This window comes from Alligator mississippiensis, chromosome 5 (assembly GCF_030867095.1).
Source record: "Alligator mississippiensis isolate rAllMis1 chromosome 5, rAllMis1, whole genome shotgun sequence".
In the NCBI taxonomy this organism is placed as follows: domain Eukaryota; kingdom Metazoa; phylum Chordata; order Crocodylia; family Alligatoridae; genus Alligator; species Alligator mississippiensis.
This window is the reverse complement of record NC_081828.1, coordinates 144875546-144897163: the sequence shown is the minus strand read 5'-3', so window position 1 is coordinate 144897163 and position 21618 is coordinate 144875546. Positions and strand designations below refer to the sequence as shown.

Genomic DNA, 21618 nt, shown 5'->3' with positions numbered 1-21618 from the left:
TTTTAACAAACATTGTCTGATTTGGTTTCATTCAAGTTTTCAAGTTATCTTATGAACTTGGAAGGTGTCAACTAGTTATGAAAATAAGGAAGGATTTCTTTATCTCTTTTGCTCACCATCATGGAATATTTCTTGTCACCATCCTGTTTTCTTTTCCACCTTTTTTTATGGCCTTTGCTGTTGAGACTGCTTTGCTTTGTTCTTATTTAAGAAACTTGCCACAAACATATTTATTATAACAAAACTATATTCAATACATTTGGTTACATCAGCTAATACACCTGATCTGAGCCTTCAAGAGGCTGAGAAATGAGTGTTAAAATCAAAACTATGTTATATTTGGATTATCTAATTCCTACCTTTCTTTTATAATGTTTTCTTTCAGACTTTAGGCTCTGCTTAATTTGATCTGTTTAGCTGCTTTCCTGTCAATTATTTCAGAGAGATATAGTCTCCCACTCATTCTGTAATAGTAAAAAATGATTTACTTTGATTTGACTTCTGCCCAGCTAAGTCGTCTTCTCTTTGAAATGAGAACCGCCATTGTTTGGGAAGGCCCTCACATATGCACCTCTTAGCTGACAAATATGCATAGCTGTCTCAAATGAGAGTTCTCAGAAATTAGCTTTCCTCAGCCTATTGGGTATTGTTCCTCTTAAGTGTGAACAACTGTGGCATAGCTGATGCCTAATCAGTAATTACTTGACTAGTTGATGTCAGTTACACTATAAAATACAAAAATATATTGACACTATATATTAGGGATCATATAAATATTAAAATGATAGTACTAATCGTAGTTTAATATTACCTTTAAATAGAAACAAGAACTATATTAGTAAGTCTAATTCAGAAAAATACCTATGCATGGTATCCCATGGAACACCCCAGAGTAGTCCTATTTTGGGGGTCAGGTCATAAAGATTCACAACAAACAGATTCGTTGATCAGGAACATATTTTTACATAGTCATTTTTAACATTCCAATAGAAGTCTGCTGAGCAATTAAATTTCCTTTCTGATTACTTCTGACACACATACAGGGGGTAGACATTTATTTTTGGTTGTCATTTCAAATTTCTCATGTTAATAGTGATAAAAGTTTTAAATTCCTGGAGGGGAAAATGTTTAACAAATAATTTCCTTTTTTAAATGCAAAGTTAAAGGGTCAAAACCTATCCAGGAAATTTAGAGAGAGAGCCCCCAGAATAATCAAGGTCTTTTCAGTTACAAAACTCACAATATTTGTATAATTGCCACATTTACTCAAATACAAGATGAAGCCCCACCCCCACCCACACATCAGGATGGGGAAAAAAGCCTCTCCTCTTTCATTTGCATACAAGGAAACCTCATTAAATACATTGTCTATCATTAAACTACTGCCAAAAACAGCATGTACTCAATAATGGAAACCAACTATGAAGTTGATTAAATGCAACCAACTCTGAGCATGACTATAAAACACATGGCCCATATTGGGCAAATATGCTAATTTTTTTTTCTTGTAAAAAATATATAGTTCTAGATAGATAGATAGATATCTCACTGTACCTCTAACAACCTGTCGTTCACTTGGCAGATCAAAACATACTTTGACAGTTAAACTATTGTAGTCCCATTACATAATTCGCCCCGCACAGCCGCGTACTGCACAAGCTGCGCACCCGTGCACCTATCACCATTCCAGTGCCTATCGCTCACTGTTCTTTCAGAGGGTTTGTCTCTGAAAATGGTCTGTCAGTCTCCTCTCCACCATATGAGGCCTGCCATTTCTTTCCCATTGTCCTCTTCTGTCTTTCTGTAGTACCAGTACATTTCACTCAGCCCCCTGTTTATAAATAGGTTCCTGGCTTTCCACAGGGCAAACCTGAAGTAAGAGATGAACTGGTCAAAGTGAGCTGTTGGAGCCCCTTGCTGTTTGGTTAAGTGCCCATAGAAGACCTCTTCCTTGGTCACGGTTCTGAAACCTGTCACCACCAGGAGTGCACAGACTTTCTTCCACACCTCTTTGGTGTATGGGCAGTCCCAGAAGAGGTGGTTGATCATTCCTGTCTGCCTGTGGCAGGTCTGTCTCAGGCAGTTCAATGGACCTCTCTGCCCTGCAGTGTTTTTCCATTCCCTCATGGGGAGTGCTCGGTAGGCTGCCTGCCAATTAAGGTCTCTCTGTTCCTTCTGCAGGTTCTTGTGGAAGATTTGCTCCCACACAGCCTGGCAGCTGTCACCAGGTTGAAAGTCTACAGGTGATTTGATGTCTCTTTCCCTTACCACCACCTGTATCTTGCAGTGGTTCACTAGGGTTGCTAGCATTGTGCAGTTTGTATTTCTCTCAGAAGCTTTCCAGAACCTTGTAGAATCATGGAGACATCATGTCTCATGGCCTCCCACTGGGCAAACATGCTGATGGGAATTATTTTTTTTGTAAAAACATGCTGATGTGAACTTACCATAAGGATAAGTTAATGTAGCCCATCTACATATAACCATATATAAAATATATGGTTGTGCCCATTGTACACAGTCCCCTTGAGCACTGACTCTTTTTAAAGTCTGGTGAGCTACTACATTACTTTTGTTTTAACTTCTTCTTTACTCCCACAGCTGAGCTGTGCTTTTCTTTCCCATTTCCAATAATTCCTGTTTCTTCACCAGCCTTAAATGTCTGTCAGACATCACCAAACAGTTCACCCATAATCCCTTTGTCACACCCTCTTTCTCCCTGTTGCATATGATTAGTGTGTCCCCACCATCCAAGAGGTGGAGATGGACTAAGTTGCGCTGTGCCTCATGTGCATATAAATTTTTGGATTTTCCCAGGACTTGTGCCAAGAACACCCAGTTCCAGTCATGAGTGGTGGGGGGAGGCGGACGGGGACTAATTAGCATATGGATCTTTTGTGGGAGGTATCTGGAGTACACACATACTAAGTGTTGAGCTGTGGGGTTACCATGGCTTGAAATGCTGTTGACTCTACTGGGGCCTAGTCCAACGAACTATATGGTAAATCATGAGCCTTTTGGCTTTGGACTAATATCATGTGAGGGCAAGTTCAGCAGAGACAGCGGGGACTTTGCTTTGCTGTGGAGCTGAGCCTGCAACGCCATGTGCCACTTTGGGAAATGCATCGGCTGTACCTGGACCTGGACTGAGGAGCGCCGGTAGCTGGGAGTCTCCCTGCAGCCAGCCCCGCACGCTGACCGTGTCACTGTGACGCCCTGCACAAGGACCTTCCTGGAGAGGTTCCTGAAAGACGCTGTCCAAAACAAGTACACCGGCAACCCGAGGGCCAAACCTGACCAGGGCAAGGTATTCGATGTCACCTCGAAGTGGGACTCCAGCAACCACTTCATGCCCAGTGGGAGCTTCACACGCTTTGTGGACTGGCGCTTCCTCCACCGCGCCCGCTTCAACTGCCTGCCTCTGAACGGGGCCATCCGCTTCGGCCACCGAGACAAGAGGTGCTGACAGTGCAACTACACAGCAGAGACCCTTCCCCACATGCTGTGCAGCTGCAAGCTGCACACCAGAGCCTGGCAGCTCTGCCACAATGCTGTCCAGGACTGCCTGGTGAGGGCCATCCCAGCCACAGCGGGGGAGATCTCCATGAACTGCACTGTCCTGGGCTGAGAGCAAGATGCGACCTGACATCATCATCCCTAATCAAGAGGCCAAGAAGGTCATGATCATGGACGTAACCATCCCCTTTGAGAACCGGTGCCAAGCCTTCACCGATGCCCGGGCTCAAAAGCTGAAGAAGTATGCTGGCTGACATCCTGAGGGGCTGTGGCTATGACGTGATGATCGACATGGTCATTATGGGAACGCTCAGAGCCTGGGACCCCAGCAACAAGAGCGTCCTGCATGCCTGCCACATCTCATGCCACTACGTCAAGCTCATGCACTGCCTTATGGTGTCTGACACCATCCATTGGTCCTGCAACATCTATGTGGAACACATTATGGGCCACCACCAGTACTCCAACCCCACCAGACAAGCCGCCACCGGACCGGACCCAGAGGGGACTGCCTAAACCCTACCCTCTGCACCAGATAGACCTTCACTTTGAGAGGATTCTTCAACGACGGACGACCCCACTCCACCCGAAGAGGACCGCTGCAATGAGACTCTATATGGACTGAAACACTGTCTTCAAACAATTTCCACCACCATTGCGGACCATTGTAATGGGTTTGTGTGTATCTATCTTCTTTCTCTCTCAGCGTCGCCAACGCCCTCCCTCCCCTTCCCCTTCCCCCCACCCCTGGGCTTAGTTTGCTAACATTGTATCTCCTGTAATCTAGTTGCGTTCCCCTCCTCACCCCCATCCTTCTATTGTTAGTCCCTTGCTCAGGCGATCTGTATTTCCCTACCGGCTTTGTCACCTTTTTTGGATTCACAATCCTAAACATCTACTAATAAAAATCAATATCATGAGCCTTTTGGCTTTGGACTAATATCATGTGTAGTGAACATGGCTAAGGTAAAACAGAAACTGGGGCTGTGGCACTTGCATTCCCTCTCCATGGTAGGACGTGTCGCACTCGTGAAGGTGGTGTTGTTAGTGGTGCTTCTATACACCGCACTGGTCTTCCTCACTTCTAAGCGTGTTGCCTGCAGGATCCAGAGGGCCATGTGCATCTTCTTCTGGGGATCCAGATGGGAAAAGGTTGCCTGGAAGACTCTGTACAAGGATAAGAGGGCCAGGAGCAGGGACATGCCAGAGATCCTCCTGTTCCTGTAGGCCAAGTACACGAGCACGATCTATAAGCTGGCAATGGAGGGAGATACCAAAACTGCGTGTCTCATGAGGTACTTTGCAGGGCATATTCTGAGACACTGGGGGGTCTTCATCCCGACTAACCACAGGCTATGGATCACAGAACCGCCCTGGTTCTACGAGACCTTGAACCAATGCTGTGATGTGTACGGCCTGCAGAACGCAGGCCTGGCGACCATGAAAAGATTCAGGAAGATCCAGGAGATGGTGAGACTAAGGGACACCATGTCACCCATAGACCTGCTCCCGGGCGATGCATGCCAAGCCATGTGGCAGCGCATCCACTGCAAGGAACAGTGCAAAGATCACAGGGACCTAAACTGGCTTATAGCTCACCGAGTTCTCCCAGTGAGGGCCCGGAGACATAGAGAGGGGTAGTTGGGGAGACCCAGCTGCCCGTGGCCCAACTGCCACAGGGCCACCAAGACAATAAAACAGCTGCTGTGGCTCTGCACCTGTGCCAAGGAGGTATGGAAGAGCGTACAGCAGCTCTGCGAAATGGTGACTGGTGTCAGCTGGCTAACCAGTGAGGCTGCGCTGTACAGGCACATTGCCAAACACTAGGGGAGCCCCTTGCTCCATTTTGACCAGTTTGTATCCCATGTCAGGAATGCCTTGTGGAAGGCCAGAAGCCTGCTCCTATACAGACAAATGGATGTAGAAGTAGTGGGCTGTGTGAAGATGGCGCTGAGTGAACTCTGGACCTATTACCAGAAATTGGTAGCAGAGGATGGAGAAGATGCAATGAACGCCACCTGGTACAGGGACACGTGGCACAGAACCATACAACCCCCACCGAATGAAGAAGAGAGTGACAGCAGAGGAGAAGAGGAACAGATGAGTGGAATGGAGGACAGCGACAACAGCAGCAGCAGTGGGTCCTCTAGCGAAAGCTGGAGCGACAATGAGGAAGAGACCCTGTGAACTGAGTACCCAACCCCGGAAGCAGGGCAAGGCGGGGTGTGAAAGGAGGGCTGCACATGGGTGAGAGAGATGTCCCAACTGCTGGGCAATTGCCTCCTTTCTCTATGGAGATTGGGATGGGTCCTGATCTCCACATGGCTCGGAGGCAGCTTCCCCACAGCCAGGACAGCCCTCTTAGCCATGTGGCGGTCAGGATGGTCTCAATCTCCATGGGGCTGGGAGGCAGCTGTCCTGGCCATATAGAAATTGGGATGGTCCCAATCTCCACAGGACTGGCAGGAAGTGTCCTACTGGGTGGGGACTGCTCTCCCCACCCCCTGTGGCCCACTGCTGCCTAGGCTGACTGGGAGCAGTTTGCTTCCGGTCAGCATCTACAGGTGTGCTTTGGCACATTAGTTTAATGTGCCCATTTCTAGTATCTGTTTCTACAGGTACTAGAAAATTAGGGCGTTAGACTAATCTACTGCACAATAATTGCTGTGCACATGTACATGGTAATGCTTTACTGGGCATTAGAGTATGTGCTGTAAAGTAGACACACCCAGTTTATACTATATATAAGTAGGTCCAAAAGTGCTGCTTAAAAGTGTGATTGTGACAGTGGACATATGGGTGTGTGGGGAGTGCGGGTGCACAGTACTGTCATTGTAATGGAAATAAGGATGATTTAACTGTAAATATGTGTTTTGGAATATTAATAGTGGTCAGGAGATAGGTCTGCAGAGGCATAGGGGTGTGTGTGTGTTGTACGTGTATTTATATATATTTATACATAGAGAAATAAATATTTTTTTTTAAGTTTGAAATGTATATAAGTTAGGTATACAAGTGCTGCTTAGAGGTGTATTTGTGGGATACCTGTGCTAAAACTTGTAGCAGTTTGAAAAAAGGGAAAATGCATCAATTCTTGATGATTGGGTCTATTGGTACTATATACAAATTTTTACAGGTAAGTTTATTTCCAGTTTAGTGTTTTCAAATTTGCCCCTCACTTCCACGTGCTCAGGGAGAGCAGGATCTGATAGTAAGGGGAGGGGAAGTGGCTTCAGAGGAAAGAAGTTAGGAGGGCAGAGGGCAAGGGGGCCACCTGACCCCCCAGATTTATTTTCCCTGTTGTAGCAGTGGGAAGGGGACAAATTCAAGGCAAACTTCCAATAATAAGATTCTATACCTGGAACATTATAACAAATTTATACATTTTCCATATATAGAATATAATTATTGGTGGACCATCTTATATTCAGGGTTGTCTTATATTCAAGTAAATATGGTATTCATAAAACACAGGAGGATTTTAGATTAAGCATGTTATCAAACCACTGACATGAAAAGCTATGTTTATATTTTTGTTGGTGTTGTTTTGTATATTAACCCAAACTATTCATCACTAATGCTTTCCATAACAGGCACATAACATATTCTGAAGCAGCAGTAGTATTTAAAGTAATTTTAGCATCATTACTTCAACATGTGCTCGTTTACAAAATTCTGATAAGTTAAAAAGAGCACATTATTATTGAATTACAGTAGTCACTAAGGCAGAATCCTGTTTCACTTTACGTACTAAATGACAGTTACCTCGTTGTATACATGTCATTTTTGACATGTGCACAGTTTCAGAACCTGTTTCACACTCTTCTGGGATAGAATCATCTTACATACCTACATGCTTGCTTAGTGGAGTAAGATCTGGCCTACAGCCCTGTGTAATCCAGCCTGTGGGACTCTCCATGGGTCTGGAAATTTGGTGGTCGGGGAGTGGTGCCACCATGCCCCTGCTGCCAAATCTTCAGGCCCTTTTTGCTGGATCCAGATCCAGCAACCAACCACAGCATGTATGGCCATATGGGGTGGTGCCAGGCTCCAGGGCCCAATCCCAGTATGGGGCATGAGGGTGCAGTCCTAGACCCCTGGGACCCAATCCTGGCAGGAAAGGGGTGGCAATGGGCCTCAGGGCCCAATCCTGGTGCATGATGCTGGGCCCCAGAATCTGTTCCAACCCACAGAAATGCCCCATGCCACTTATCTGGCCCATAGGACCAAAAGGTTGAGCACCACTCTTTTAGATCAATAGCTTGGTGGTTTTAGGGCACTTGCCCAGGATGCAGAAGACTCAGGTTTTAGGTCCTCCTTACCCAGAGGGGATTTGAGCTACCATCTCTCCAAATTCCCAGCACAATGTTCTTAACCACCAGGCCATACATGAGGAATTATCCAGTCCCATTTCTAGCCCTCCTTTTCAAGCTCCTACCCTATTGGGAGCAAAGGCCCATCTAGGACCTAGGCTATCTTGCCATCCAGATTACCAACCATCTTACTGACCCACATGTCCTCTATATTGCTTGCTTCTTCTTGGTCCCAGATATTTCCCTCTCTCCACTGCTTAACCAGTGGCTTGGGGTCTGGAGCATGGTGCTAGCAAAATACAGGTTTAAACCTTTTCTTGGTGAGTGGGGTCTAATCTGGGTCTCTTGTTTACTAGGTAAATGCCTTAACCAGTCAGCTAATGGGACTAAAATGTAGGAGTGTCCCCTTTGTTCAGTGTCTCCTACCCGCTAGTCATGGTTTTCTGCCAAGTATGACTTCGCATGCAATCACATCTGCCAGGTCAGAGCTTGGCCTACTACACATGCTCAGTAACTGTGTAGATGCTTATGAGTCTACGCTGTACATGGAATAGGATCACAAACTCTGTAGATGCCAGAAATGACCATCATAAACTGCTATTTGGGTATGTAACATGAACTAGGATTCTGCCCTTAGTGTCCCTATAGAAGTATGAATCTACTTAAGATCCCTAAAGAAGCTTTGAAAAGATTTTATATTTCTAAGTTAAATTTGTCTGCCATTAAAATGATTTCATTATGAAATTTACTAATACATAGCAGAAAAATAACGAGTTCCAACACTTTGCCACTCATAAACCAAGATTTATATATACATTTTTCTCAGAATAAGCAAGTTGGTAAGAGAAGTACCTGTGGAATTGGACAAAAGAAAAAGTAAGTTTTGAATTTGTTTTCTCTTTGTATTTTTACTGTGTAATTTAATTAGTTCCCTTCTCTTGTTAGTACAGTGTTATCTAGCATGTCACACAATTACAAGAAGCTGCATTTATTGTTCCTTAGACTGTGGGTGCTGGAGCTTTTATTGGGTAGGTCTGCACTACAGTGTATATCTCTAGGTTGGCATATATGTATATGTATGAGGGTACACTTTGAGTGTGGATATTAGAGGGGGTTGGACAACAACACGTACAGACCTTATGTTGGCCTACAAACATCCCTCAATAATGATACCAAAGCACTCCAACTGAGTCCTCTTTGGTCAGTCAGAAAGAAGGCTGCTACAACATGAAATCTTGATTGAAAGATGTAGAAAGCAGGGTGTACGTGACTACTGGGGAATTCTTGAAAAATAACGAGATATGAGAAACATTGTTAATCATGATTTGAATCTCCTTTCACTGCTACATACCTGCCTTTCCCTTCACAAATTCACAGCTATTTATATTGCTGAATAATTTACCATTAGTGCTAATTGGTTCATTTTCTCGTCTGGTCTTCAAGATTTAACTTTTTCCAGAACTTTTTCCAAAGCAACTAGGAGCAGATGCAATTCATTTGTTCTAAGGAACAATTTTGGTGATTGAGACGTTGTAACACCTGATTTGTGGGTGCAGTAGGGTACTTAGATATATATAATTACCTAAATATAGCTTGCAAAACAGCTAAGAGAGAACAAAAAAGAACATTGTTTCTTATAAGTAGGGACTTACCCAAATCAAGGAGGCAGGTGGCTGATTTTGTGGGCAGATTGTGGGGCTGACTGCCATTTTCACAAGCTTATCACAGCAGGCCCTCCCACATCTCAGATTGGCCAAGGAGGCCTGGCTGTCCCATCCCTCCCTGCAGATTGGTGGATGGCCCAAGACCACAACTTTATTACCCTGACTAAGCCCGCAGAAGTCATTAATTGAAACATTATTAAGCAATCTAAGCACCGAATTAAATTCCAAACTGAAATGTCTTATGAAACTAAAGCTGTACACAACACAGATTGTAACTAATACCATTACTATACTTTATTAAATGATGTTGTAAAAAGGAGTTTACTCGTTGCCAACCTTGAGACAGGCAATTCATGCTAGCTGTTAAATGCTGGCATGCAGCATCCAGTGGCAGTCGCTGCTGACATTCCCTGTTACTGCAGGGTGAACACTTGTCTGTACACTGAGATGGCATGCTCAGCATCCACTGAGTTCATTGGAATGGTGAGGCAGCACTTTGCCAGGGTATACAGATATGGAAACTGGTCACAAGCAGACATAAGTGGTGGGGGGAAATATTATTTGGGGGGGTCTGAGCCCTGCCTGACCCCCAATCCTCCCTCCCCAGTGGCCATTGCAGGGCCAGTGCATGCTAGTCCTGTACACAGCAGTGGAGGAGCAGCTGCACACCAAGCGGCATGCACTGTGGTATGGTGGCACTGTGCTGCTGCTGCTGTCTCCAGATGCCACATAATGTTTGGGGGTGGGGCTAAGCCTTATTAGCCCTGGCCTGCTGCTGCCTATGCAAACAGAGTCTCAAAACACAGGCAAAGGCACAGGCACCTGGAACTCTTTGACAAAGTTCACATAAGCAGCACATTCCTCGTCATGCTCTTTCTGTCATCCAGAGATTGATTTCAGTAGCTGAGGGTCACAACTCAGAACAGGCACCTGGTTGGGGTCCAAAATGCAAACAGCACTAAGGAAAGAGGTAGATAGTTGTCAGAACCATGGTGACAGTACCTGTAGTATTGCCTGGAACAGTTCTGGTCCCCACCGGTTGTCATGCTGACATCTTGACAGTTCTTGTGATGCTGTCTTTGACCCAAGTTATCAAATCCATCATCTTGTGTGTGGGGTAGATCACAGCCTGCCAGTCTTCAAACCATGTTAGAAGCACCATTAACCGGATGGCATTTTCAGCCACAAACTTCACTTGATCTTGAATGTCTCCCTGTTCCAGGAGCTCACAAAGCTTAAGCATTCACTGTGTGCCAGGTGTGATTTCCAGCTCCTCACTCACAAACTGCTGGTAGTACTGCATGTACTTGGCATAATAACATACTGTGTTGAACCACAAATTTCACCTTGTGGGCACAGGCTCTGGTAGCAACAACACAGTTGCATGTGAGTCCCCACTTTGGCTGGTAAGGGATTCCTTGTACCAGAGCTTATGGCCTGGACAATGCTTGAAGGCCATCTTGAAGGAGGACACCAGACTATCCACATCAGGGAACTGCATGTGCCAGATGTCACTTACTGAAGATAGAATGTTGGGCAGCATTCCTTGGAGCACATCAGAGAAAGCCTTCCATCTGTACATGGCGTTGTTGGACAGAAATGTTGAGATCTTGTTAAATTCTAAGCCATAGTTCACAACTGCTGCAGTCATGGTAAAAAAGCTGACAGACATGAGGTGGACCAGCTCTGTTTGAAAAACAGGTTGGTCCCAGTCTTTCCAGCTCCCAGGTATAAATAACATACAAAGCACATAGTTATCTTGAGTGGTGGTGGCTTCATCAGTCACCATGGAGAAGGATTCATACTCTGTCAATGAAAACTTGCGGACTGTATGTGCAAAGCAGTCACTGCGGGGAGATAGTTTTGGCAAAGCTTGTTGGCACATGGAAAACTGCCAGCATTTGGCAAATTTTGGTTCAGGTAGTCCCTTAACATAGGGTGATCAAGTTTCTGCAGTGGGATGTTCACTGCAATGAAAGCATCCACAAGGGAAAATACCTCCCCTCACTTTGCCAAGCTGCTTGCCATGGTCCTTTAAAGATTGAGGACACAGTTGCTTGTTTCTTGTTCTGGTCTTTAGCCTCTTTAGTAGGCTTTTGCTTTGTGTGTGCCTCAGAATCTAAATTAATCTTCGTCAACACATCCAGAGTCAGGTTGTAGGCAGTACAGAACAGTCTACCTCCATCCACATTCATGGTTCCTGCAGGATATTTCCTTACATGGTCCAGAGCTGAAATGTATTTGGCTCTCTTGGAGGATTTCTTTTCACTTAATTCCTGCTCATTCCTCCTGGGGCTACAGCATACTCCAACAGCGTGCCTTTGGTTTCTTAAAAGATGGTGTTAAACTTTGTCACTTCCCTAAGTAGCCTCAGACTGGCACTTGCACTGAGCTCGTCCCAGGCTCAGCCTCTCGTTTGCTTCCCCCAGCCCTCCACCTTTGTGCTTCAAGATTGAAGGGCTTCCCACCCTTTTCTCTGCTTGCTGGTAAGTTGTTTTTTTCCTGCAGTGAGCCCACCAAAATTGCAGAGCCCTCTGGGTTTTTTGGAAAATGCCTGATTTTGAGGTTTTTGTGAAAAATGCCAAAATCATGGTTTTGGTAGGTCCCTACTTATAAGAAATGTCTTCTTACTACTGGTCCAAACTATGCAACCACATCGCTGTTGTTAAATGATCCACTGCTGCAGAGTAAGCATAGACTTGTTTGTAGGAATATTACTAAATGGACATATGTTAGAGAGAGAGATTGTTTTGCACAAATAAACATCTAGCAATTATCTCTTGCAAAAAAGAAGCTAGGAAAAACTTTTATGGGTAATAGCATGTTACAAAATGTCTTTTAATCATGTATCATCACTGACTTGATGGTAAACAACAATTGGTCAAAATCTTTTTCTAGGAAAAAAATGTTAAGATGCTCTCTTGAAACAATTGGCTCAGATGACATCCTCTCAAAAGACAATCTGGGTATGTATAAACATGTAGAACCATCTTTAGTAATAAGGGTTACTTTGACAGGTACTTACATTATTTACATTAAGCATACAGTATATCTGTTTTTATGCAGATGATGATGTTTGTTTCTGATGAACATAAAAACATATGAAGTATTAAACTGGGTCAGACCAATGGTTCATTTACCTCGGTATCTTGTCTTCAACAGTAGCTTGAGTAGTTTATCACACACTCTTCTCATTTTAACTTTTATTTAATACAGTACTCTCTCTACTCTTAAATTTGATTCAGTAACTTGTAACTTGGTATTTTAAACTTCTTAACAATCTGTTCTCTTTTAAGTTTTACTTTATTTAATACATGTACTGTTAAGTATGGTATTGTTTTACATTATGCACCATGTGTTTTCTCACATAATTGTCCATAAGATACTGTGGTTCCACTTATCTGAATGTTTTTAGATATTTGAATGGCTTTTTGGTAGGCACTTTCCAAAACTTTTCAGATAACTGAGAATGGACTGTGTTTTACTGGGGAGAAAAGAGCACCAAAATGATTTGTTTTGCCTTTGGTTTGTCCAGAGATCTAGTTCTGTGTTTCCTATGTAGGAGATTATAGAGAAACAAAACTGAAAATAGAAAGTTATAATAGAAAGCATTAGGAAACCTGGAATTAGACCTTAACTCCACTGATTATAACAGCCTCCTTTAACTAAATTAGTCATTAGATAAGTATCCTCAGAATAACAAAGAATGTTTTTTTCAATATGACAAGAAAAATATGATGAATAAAAAGTATAATTGCAATACCTTTGATTTAAAGTAGATTCATTCTCAGTGTAGTCCTAGCAGTTTAGATATAACCAGTCTTGGTTTCTTTTAACAGTTTGTTCCTTAGTTTATTCTGTTCACTGTAAATATGGGTGTGCTCTCCAGTGTGAAGATTAATGGATAAAGCCAGAAAACAAAAACAGATGCTTGTCTAAACTCCATTTCACTGATCAAATGCAGTAAAAAACACTGGAAACACTTTGTAACTGCTTCTAAAGTCTATATTATAGATCTAAAATTAAGATACATTCAGTATCATAAATTTCTCTGATTAAATACAAAAAGAGAGAAGAATATCTAGAGATATTTTGGATCCACAAAACTACTTTTTGCAGTAGGCTTTATAATATTACAAATAACAGGAAGTTCAGTTTAGACCTTCTCAGTCCAAGAACAAATCATTCAAAATATAAAAGGAAGGGCTTTGAATCTTCACTTTTGTTGAATTGTACCCCTTCCCCCTGCTATATGGAGGAAGTAAGGACAGGGTTGCAAATCAAATGCAGCTTATAAGGAGCCAAGTTAAGAGGGCTACAGGAATCAGACTGCAAATTTCAGGCAACAGAACACTTAGCTGCTGAAGAAGGGATGAGGAGCACCTGGGCCTTATTGACAGCAAGCCAGGTCAGGTGAGTGGAAGAGGGAGGTGAAAGAGCCATATAAACCTGAGCCTGGAGCCCAAGGATCAGATCCTTACAAGTGAAGGAGCTCTGCAGGCATGGCATATGGGGAGATAAATTGTATGTTTTGTTTCTGTTGCTGTTTGGGGGTCTGTTACAGTGGAAGACCGGATAGTGGCTGTAGAGAAATAAGAGGCCACATAGCAGGGTGCCTAGGACATTGTGAGTTTTAAGCCCTGCAGAGGGGCAGGGGGAGTGAGCCAGGCTAAGACCAAGAGAGCTAAGGCTCAGGCATGATCCAAAGGGCAGCCTGACTGAGATGGGCATGAGCAAGGCCTGGAGGGGCAGGTACCACAAAGGGTGGCCAGTCTGGGGCTAGCAGGAGGAGGAGGCCTAGAGAATCTGGTGCTCCAAAAGGTAGCCAGTCTGGGACTGGCACTGGGAGAAAACCTAGAGGAGCCTGTGCCTAAAGCCAAGGAGCTAATGTCCGGAGATAGGCAAAGCTGGCGCAGAGGGGCCAGTGCCTGAACAGGGTGACCAGAGAAGAAACGAGTCATAGGGGGAGTGCCTCAGAGACTTATTCCATATTGTGAGGGGCAAAGACCCAGACAGAGTCCTGTCAGGATCTGGGACCCAGTGGACAGCTTGGGCTTAAGCTTAAGGAAAGAGGCTGAAGCCTAGAAGGTCCAGCAGATCCAAACAAGTGAAAAGAGACAAGGTCAGGGGAACCCCAGTCAAGAATGAGAGCCCTGCTCCAGTTAAGTTGTCAGGATGAGCTGACTGGCAACCTAATGATGTAGGGAAGGACAAAGCACTGAAAGCTAAATTCTGGGTATCTGAAGACAGCCTCCCAAATCTGTTAACTTTTGTCATCAAGGTATGGCAGGAGAGAGAGGAGGAGGCTGCCTTATGGGGGGACCTGGAGTAAGAGAATGGGTATAGGTGGCCCATAGGGGCCCTAGGAGGCATTGTGGCCATCCTGGTAGAGGAGCCAATTTATACTTCATTTATCATGATCTCTAGAAGACACCAAGATCCAGTTCTACAATGAAGTTATCATCCCCACTCCATTGATATGAAACATGGGTGACCTACTGTCATCCTAAGAGCCTGGAGAGGTATCACCAACGCTGCCTTTGGAAAATCCTCCACATCACATGGGAAGATCACTGCACAAGCACCAGCATCCTTGCTGAAGCCAGTGTTACCACCACTGAGTTGGTAATCCTCAAGTACCAACTTCTATGGATGAGACATTGCGTGCAGATGCCTGACTCTCAACTTCCAAACAAGTGCTCTACTCCCAATACAGTAATGGCTTGAGGTCTTGTGGTGGTCAGAGGCAATGCTACAAGAACACGAAGGCATGCCACAAGAAAACAGATGCGAACACCAAGGCTTTGGGAGAAGCTGGGTGCCAACTGTGGCACAAACTCAACCAAGCAGCAGTACACTTTGAGGTAAAGCATCTTGCCCTTGAAACGGAGAATAGAAAGTGGAGAAAGGAAAAGGAAAGGAATTGCAGCCTGTTCTCCCCTGTGGAAAGACCTGTAACCTGCAGATGGATGTAACCTCCCCCTCTCCCCAATGTTCTCTGTCAGCCTAGGCCTGCCACGTCGTGGCTCAAACTGCTGCTATCCTGGGTGCATGTGTACACACTGTCTGGGAGTAGTTTATTTCAGCTCAAACTGCTCTGGAGTTTATTGCTTCACATTAGTTGTACATATAGACACATCCAGTATTGAGCAAGGTACCATATTTATCTGAATCCAAGATGACTCTGAACTTAAGACAGCCCCCCCCAAATTAGATCATGTACATAGACAATTTATTAATTTGTTATAATTTTCATGTACAGGATCTAATTATTAGAGAATCACCTTCTATTTGTCCATATCCTGTCTCTCCCCTCCCCACCCCCACTGCAACAGGGGAAGCAGTGGCAGGGGTGCAGTTGTGGGGGAGATGGTTGGATGGGGCAAGCAGTGGGGGAGCAAGTGGGGTAAGGGAGAAAGTAGGGTATCAGGTGCGGGGAGGTACTAGGGGGAAAGTTGTAAATGGGCAAGGGTCAGGCTGCTGGACCCCACCGCTTGCCTTCCACTACCTGTTCCTCTGGCACCTGCCTTCCCTGCCCCCTGATACTTCCCCACCCCCATTGCCTGCACTTTCAGCTCCTGCCCTTCCCCCTAGTGTGCACTGGAGTAGTTCTCCGGGGCACAGAGAACATAGTAGTTCCCATCCAAGCCTGGTATGGTAGCAGTAGTGGTGGTAAAAGCTCTAGCACAGGCTTCAGGGTCTGGACGGAGCCGCTGCTGCCACAGCACCTATTCATGCTGTGATTGGGCCTGGAGAAAGTACATGATTTGTTCCATAGGTTGGAGCAGAGCCGGAGATGTGCTGGAGCTGTCGGTAAGCAGCAGAGAGGGGGGAGTATAGGGAGCAAAGACTATGGGATGGGGGAGATGGTGGGGGCAAAGACTGCAGAGGGGAGACAGTGAGGGGGGTAGATTTCATAGACATTAGGGCTGGAAGGGACCTTGGAAGATCGAGTCTAGCCCCCCACTTGAAGGCAGGAAATCAGCTTGGGTCATAGGATCCCACCAAGATAAGCATCCAATTTTTTCTTGAAGATGTTCAACATAGGTGCTTGAACCACCTCTGATGGCAGGCTATTCCAGAACTTGGGGGTTCAGACAGTAAAGAAATTCTTCCTTATGTCCAGCCTGAAACGGTCTTGCAGTAGTTTGTGACCATTCGACCTCATCATCCCTTGGGGCGCTGGTGAACAAACGTTTCCCCAGATACTGGTGGTCACCCCTGATAAACTTATAGGTGGCCATCAGATCACCCCTGAGCCTGCGCTTTTCCAGGCTAAAGAGCCTCGTAGATCTCAGCCTGTCATCATAAGGTCTGTTTTCCTGACCTCTGATCATGCGCGTGGCTCTTCTCTGGACTCTCTCAAGCTTCTCCATATGCTTTTTGAATTGTGGGGCCCAAAACTGGACGCAGTACTCCAGCTGTGGCCTCACCAAGACCAAGTAAAAGGGGAGAATGACGTCCCGGGATTTGCTTGAGAAGCATCTATAGATGCAAGCCAGCATTTTGGTCGCTTTACTAGCTGCAGCATCGCATTGAAGGCTCATGTTCATCTTGTGGTCAATGATGACCCCCAAGTCTCTTTCTTTTATAGAGCTAGCCAGTGTAGCACTGCTGAGCCTATAAGGATGCTGCAGGTTTTTCCTCCCAAGGTGGAGAACCTTGCATTTTTCAGTGTTAAACACCATCGGGTTCTCGTCTGCCCATTTACTGAGCCTGTCCAGGTCAGCCTGGATCGCCCTCCTGTCTTCAGGTGTGGATGCTTTGCCCCAGAGTTTGGTGTCGTCGGTGAACTTGGCTAGTCCGCTTCTGACTCCAATGTCCACATCATTAATGAAGATGTTGAACAATATGGGTCCAAGGACAGAGCCTTGGGGGACCCCACTGGTCACAGGGCACCATGACGATTGACTTCCGTCAATTACCACCTTCTGGGTCCGACCATGGAGCCAATTTCCCAGCCAGCAGATCGTGGTGGACCCAAGGCCGCAGTTGGCCAGTTTTGCCAAGAGGTGATCATGGGATACCAGATCAAAGGCTTTTTTGAAGTCAAGATATATGACATCAATCTCTTCTCCCTTGTCCAGGTGATACATCTCCCGGTTGTAGAAGGAAATGAGATTGGTCAAGCAAGACCTACTCGCAACAAACCCATTCTGGCTATCCCTCAGGATGTTGGTATCAGCCAGTCCATTAAGGATGGCCTCTTTAATAAACTTTTCTAAGACCTTCCCTGGGATAGAGGTCAGGCTGATGGGCCTATAGTTTGCCGGATCCACTTTCCTCCCTTTCTTGAAGATAGGCACCACATTGGCCTTCTTCCAATCTTCAGGCACTACACCAGAGCACCAGGAGTTCTCAAAGATCCATGCCAGTGGCTGGGCTATGATGCTCGCCAGCTCCTTGAGTACCCTGGGGTGTAGATTGTTGGGGCCAGCTGACTTGAAGGTATCCAGCCTCTCAAGGTGTTCCTTCACAAGGTCAGCATTGATGGAGGGCAGGGAATCTCCCTCACCTGGGCCTCCCTGTCCTGTAGTGGGCATGGGCATCCCATGGGACTGATGAAAGACCGACGCAAAGTACCCATTTAATAGGTTGGCTTTTTCCTGGGCCTCAGTTGTCCCATCTGGTTTAGCAGGCGTCCAGTGTTGCCCTTGCTTTTCCTCTGGCTCCCCACGTATTTGAAAACAGGACTTTTTATTCTCCTTGATACTCAAAGCTAGTTGGAGTTCAGTTGCAGCCTTGGCTTTCCTGGTTTGCTCCCTGTAGGACTGGACCAGTGCAGAATATTCCTCCTTGGAGATGAATCTCATCCTCCATCCTTTGTAGGCCTTTCTTTTTAGCCTCAGGAGGTCTGCTAGATCCCTGGAAAGCCAGGGGGGCTGCTGTGCCCTCTTCATAGCTTCGTAGTCATTAGGGGTCAGAAGGGACCTGAATAGATCATCTAGTCTAACCCCCCACCACTGGTTGGAGCACACGCTGGGGTCACACAACCCCAGACAGTGCCTGAAGTGCTCCAACCTCTTTTTGAAGTGGTCCTCGCTCCAACCTCTTTTGGAATTTACCCAGGGTAGAAGCAGCTGTTGTTTTGCTGCCTTTCCTCCGAGGTGGGAGAGCAGTAGCGCTGGAGGGGCAGGCAGCAGCTGTGGTTCTGATCCTGATCTCAGTTGGGGCTGCAGCCACAATCTCAGCTTCAGCTGCAGCAGAAGCAGCCACCTGCCCTGCTTTTAAATGGGGGGAAAATAACCTAATTGTGAATTTGAGTAAATATGGTATAGTGTTAGGCTTTGTGTGGTTGTTGCCTATGCATTTGCAGCACAGCAGTACAATTACTAGTACCTATATTGCAGAAACTCTAATAACAGTTCTGCTGCACTGGTAGCAGTAATAATACATCTTCACCATTGCTGCCTGGTGTAATGTGGATACTAATTTTTCTAGTGCAGAGATACTGCAGGTTTGCATGTGCCAATATACCATATTTTTTCATATAAACATCCCCCTTCTAAAAAACAGCAGTGGAAAATGCAGTGAGAAATTCATTATATGCAAGAAATATAGTAAAGAGCAGTTTCTGTTGGTTACCAGTAAAAGTAAAATGTGCATGCAACTCAAAGCCACAGACCCTGCATTCCATGGGGGCCCCGCTTCTGGGGTACCCCCACTGCACAGGCAGCACAACTCCCACTCTAAACTTCATGTGCAGCCACTCCTGGCTACACGTGCAGCCCAGTTCTGCTTACCCCAGCTGCATGCTGAGCATGGGCAGCACAGGCCCCTCCCTGGCCCCTTTACTCCCCCTGTGCTGTCCTGCCCTCTGGAGCGGGACAGGATGCAGAACCCTGAAAAGAAAGGGGGGGAGGGAGCCCAGAGTCCCTAGCTGCCCTAGCAGCAAGAGCAGTGGGAGAAGTGGTGGCCTGTAGACCACATATGAACCTCTTGCAGTCCACATGCAGCTCACAGGCCACTGCTTGGACAGCCCTGATCTAGAACATTAGAAAAAAGTGTCTACAAGGTGTGAAAAGCATCTAAGTTTCACCCCATTTGCTGTTTGAACATTTTGGATTTAATCATGAAGCTCCTTAGTTCTGTTTTTTTCATCTCTTGTTGTTTTGTAATATGTTGTGGGAAATGGTGGGAGCATAAGTGTGATGAGACTTAATTGTTGAGTACCTCTACTTTTTCCCCCAGTTGCAACTCTGTAGGACATGATTTTGAAAGTATCCTTATACACTAAATGGCTTTAGTCATGAATACTATAAATGCAAAATGATGACATTTTTACCTGTCATGTTTTATGCACTGTATCTTCCTGCTAGCTGGCATGTGTATTGTTGATAATGTGATAAATTTTATTTTAAAAGCAGAATTTTCTTATGGGTATGTTTAAATAGTATATTAAAGGCTGTTTGGTACTCTGACAGCTATGTTCACATAAACAGTAAGGAGCTGATATAAATTAAATATTTCCTGCTGACCCTCTTTCTTTTGAAACACAATAGGTGGGGCATTAGGAAACATTAAAGGCCCCAGAAAAATCTGCCAGTTACACTGTAATAAAAATAGTGTATTGTCTTAAGTCCTCTGCTTTTTCCATCAATGCAGGTATGATGGGAAACAAATTTACAGAAATGTGTTGACAGTGGTTATCTTCAGACATGGAAGTATTTTCTGTTACTTATGGTGGCAAATACATCCTATTTGGATAATCTGATGAAAACTTTTTTTTATGGAGTTACATCAAGAAAAATGAACAGAAAATGTTTGTAAAACTACTAGTGAGAATAGTATAAAGAAGCAGTCTAGACCAGAAATGTACCATACATAACAGTATGCTTTAGGCAAAGCAGAAAGGATCTTTGAGACTGAAATTTAGGGATGGAAATCTAGAAACAGGTTTGTTGGGGGTAGGATGTTTTACAGCTGTAGCTTCACAACATTTTGTAGACAATAGGGTGTAAATTGAAGTGAAGTTATAAGGTACAGGGAGAGACATACAAGTAGAAGGTAGGGCAGGATGGCATCTTAGAGAATAACTGATTCAGAGAGGCATGAGCTTTCATAGGCATGAGTCTACCTCATCAGAGGCTATCACCTGTACAAAATAAGTTGTTGCCTTTCTGAACTAGTTAGTCTCTAAGGTGCCATCTTACCCTACCTTCTGCCTGACTTCAAACTAATATGGCTAACCACTGCTCTACTCATAGAGATATACTGCATTAGAAGATGAGCAGGAGTAAATGTAGTTTACAGGCAATTATTATGGATGGATTTAATTTCTCTCAAATGAGCTTCCTTGAATAAGACAGTCTCTGAGGCCACTCTTGAGATCAAATATCCCACATGACCGTTCTTGAAACCATAGGCTGCAAAACTCTCAAACTCTAATGTCCATACTGACAACTTGGACCCAGAACATTATCTTGGCACAGTTGCTCTTCTTCTTGTTCAAAATATGCAAAATCTTATATAGATGTTGATTCAACAGTACCTGTATGAACCATACAGAAGACCTTCCATGAAAGGTCAAAGAGAGTCTTTAGCAATATCTTATATTGCTTTGAACTGCCTCCTGTGTTGTTTTTTCCAGTTGCTGTTTAATATATATCTTTAAGTTACATGCCTGTGGGTGCATCTACATGTGCCCCTACAGCATCATGGTTACTGTGCCATCGTTTAGTACATCCTTTTGGAAGTACTAAATGATGGCACAGTAACAGCCTGTACTGCACTGTGCTGGCGGCGCGTGATTCTTTTTAGCCACTATGTCACTGTAGCAATGTGCTATAGTGAGGGAGTGCATTGCTACGGCAACATACATGTGGCATCACGGTTTGTGCCTACTGATGCTACAATTCCATAGTGCATTGCTATGGCAATGTAGCATCTCGTATAGATGCACCCTGTTTTTATTCACATACAGATTTTTACGCAAACCCTTGTTCCATCTGCTATCTAGCTCTCCTGTGTCTGCTTCTCTCCCAAAGACCCAAGTAAGGGTGCTGTGATACCCACACATCTATCTCAGCAACTCAAATGGTCCAATAGAAGATATCACCCATAAAAATTCATGCCCTAAAATATTTTTCTAAACCCTATAATGAAGGAAGGAGAGAGAGGCTAAA

The 21618-nt window shown here is 44.8% G+C and overlaps 1 protein-coding gene across 9 annotated transcripts in view; it reads left to right on the top strand.

The window, feature by feature from the left end:
- Positions 1-21618, top strand: part of ZCWPW2 (zinc finger CW-type and PWWP domain containing 2) — a 147250-nt gene that overhangs the window by 89915 nt on the left and 35717 nt on the right. For 7 of the 9 annotated variants that reach the window (XM_059728839.1, XM_019498023.2, XM_059728838.1 and 4 more), the window contains 2 exons: positions 8656-8705; positions 12392-12459. The exons of 1 other annotated variant lie outside the window; for it this stretch is intronic. In XM_059728839.1, the coding sequence (XP_059584822.1) occupies positions 8656-8705; positions 12392-12459 (118 nt within the window). Of the gene's footprint in view, positions 1-8655; positions 8706-12391; positions 12460-14920; positions 15829-21618 lie in introns of those variants that run through there. One more of the 9 variants, XM_059728842.1, reaches the window with a different exon arrangement.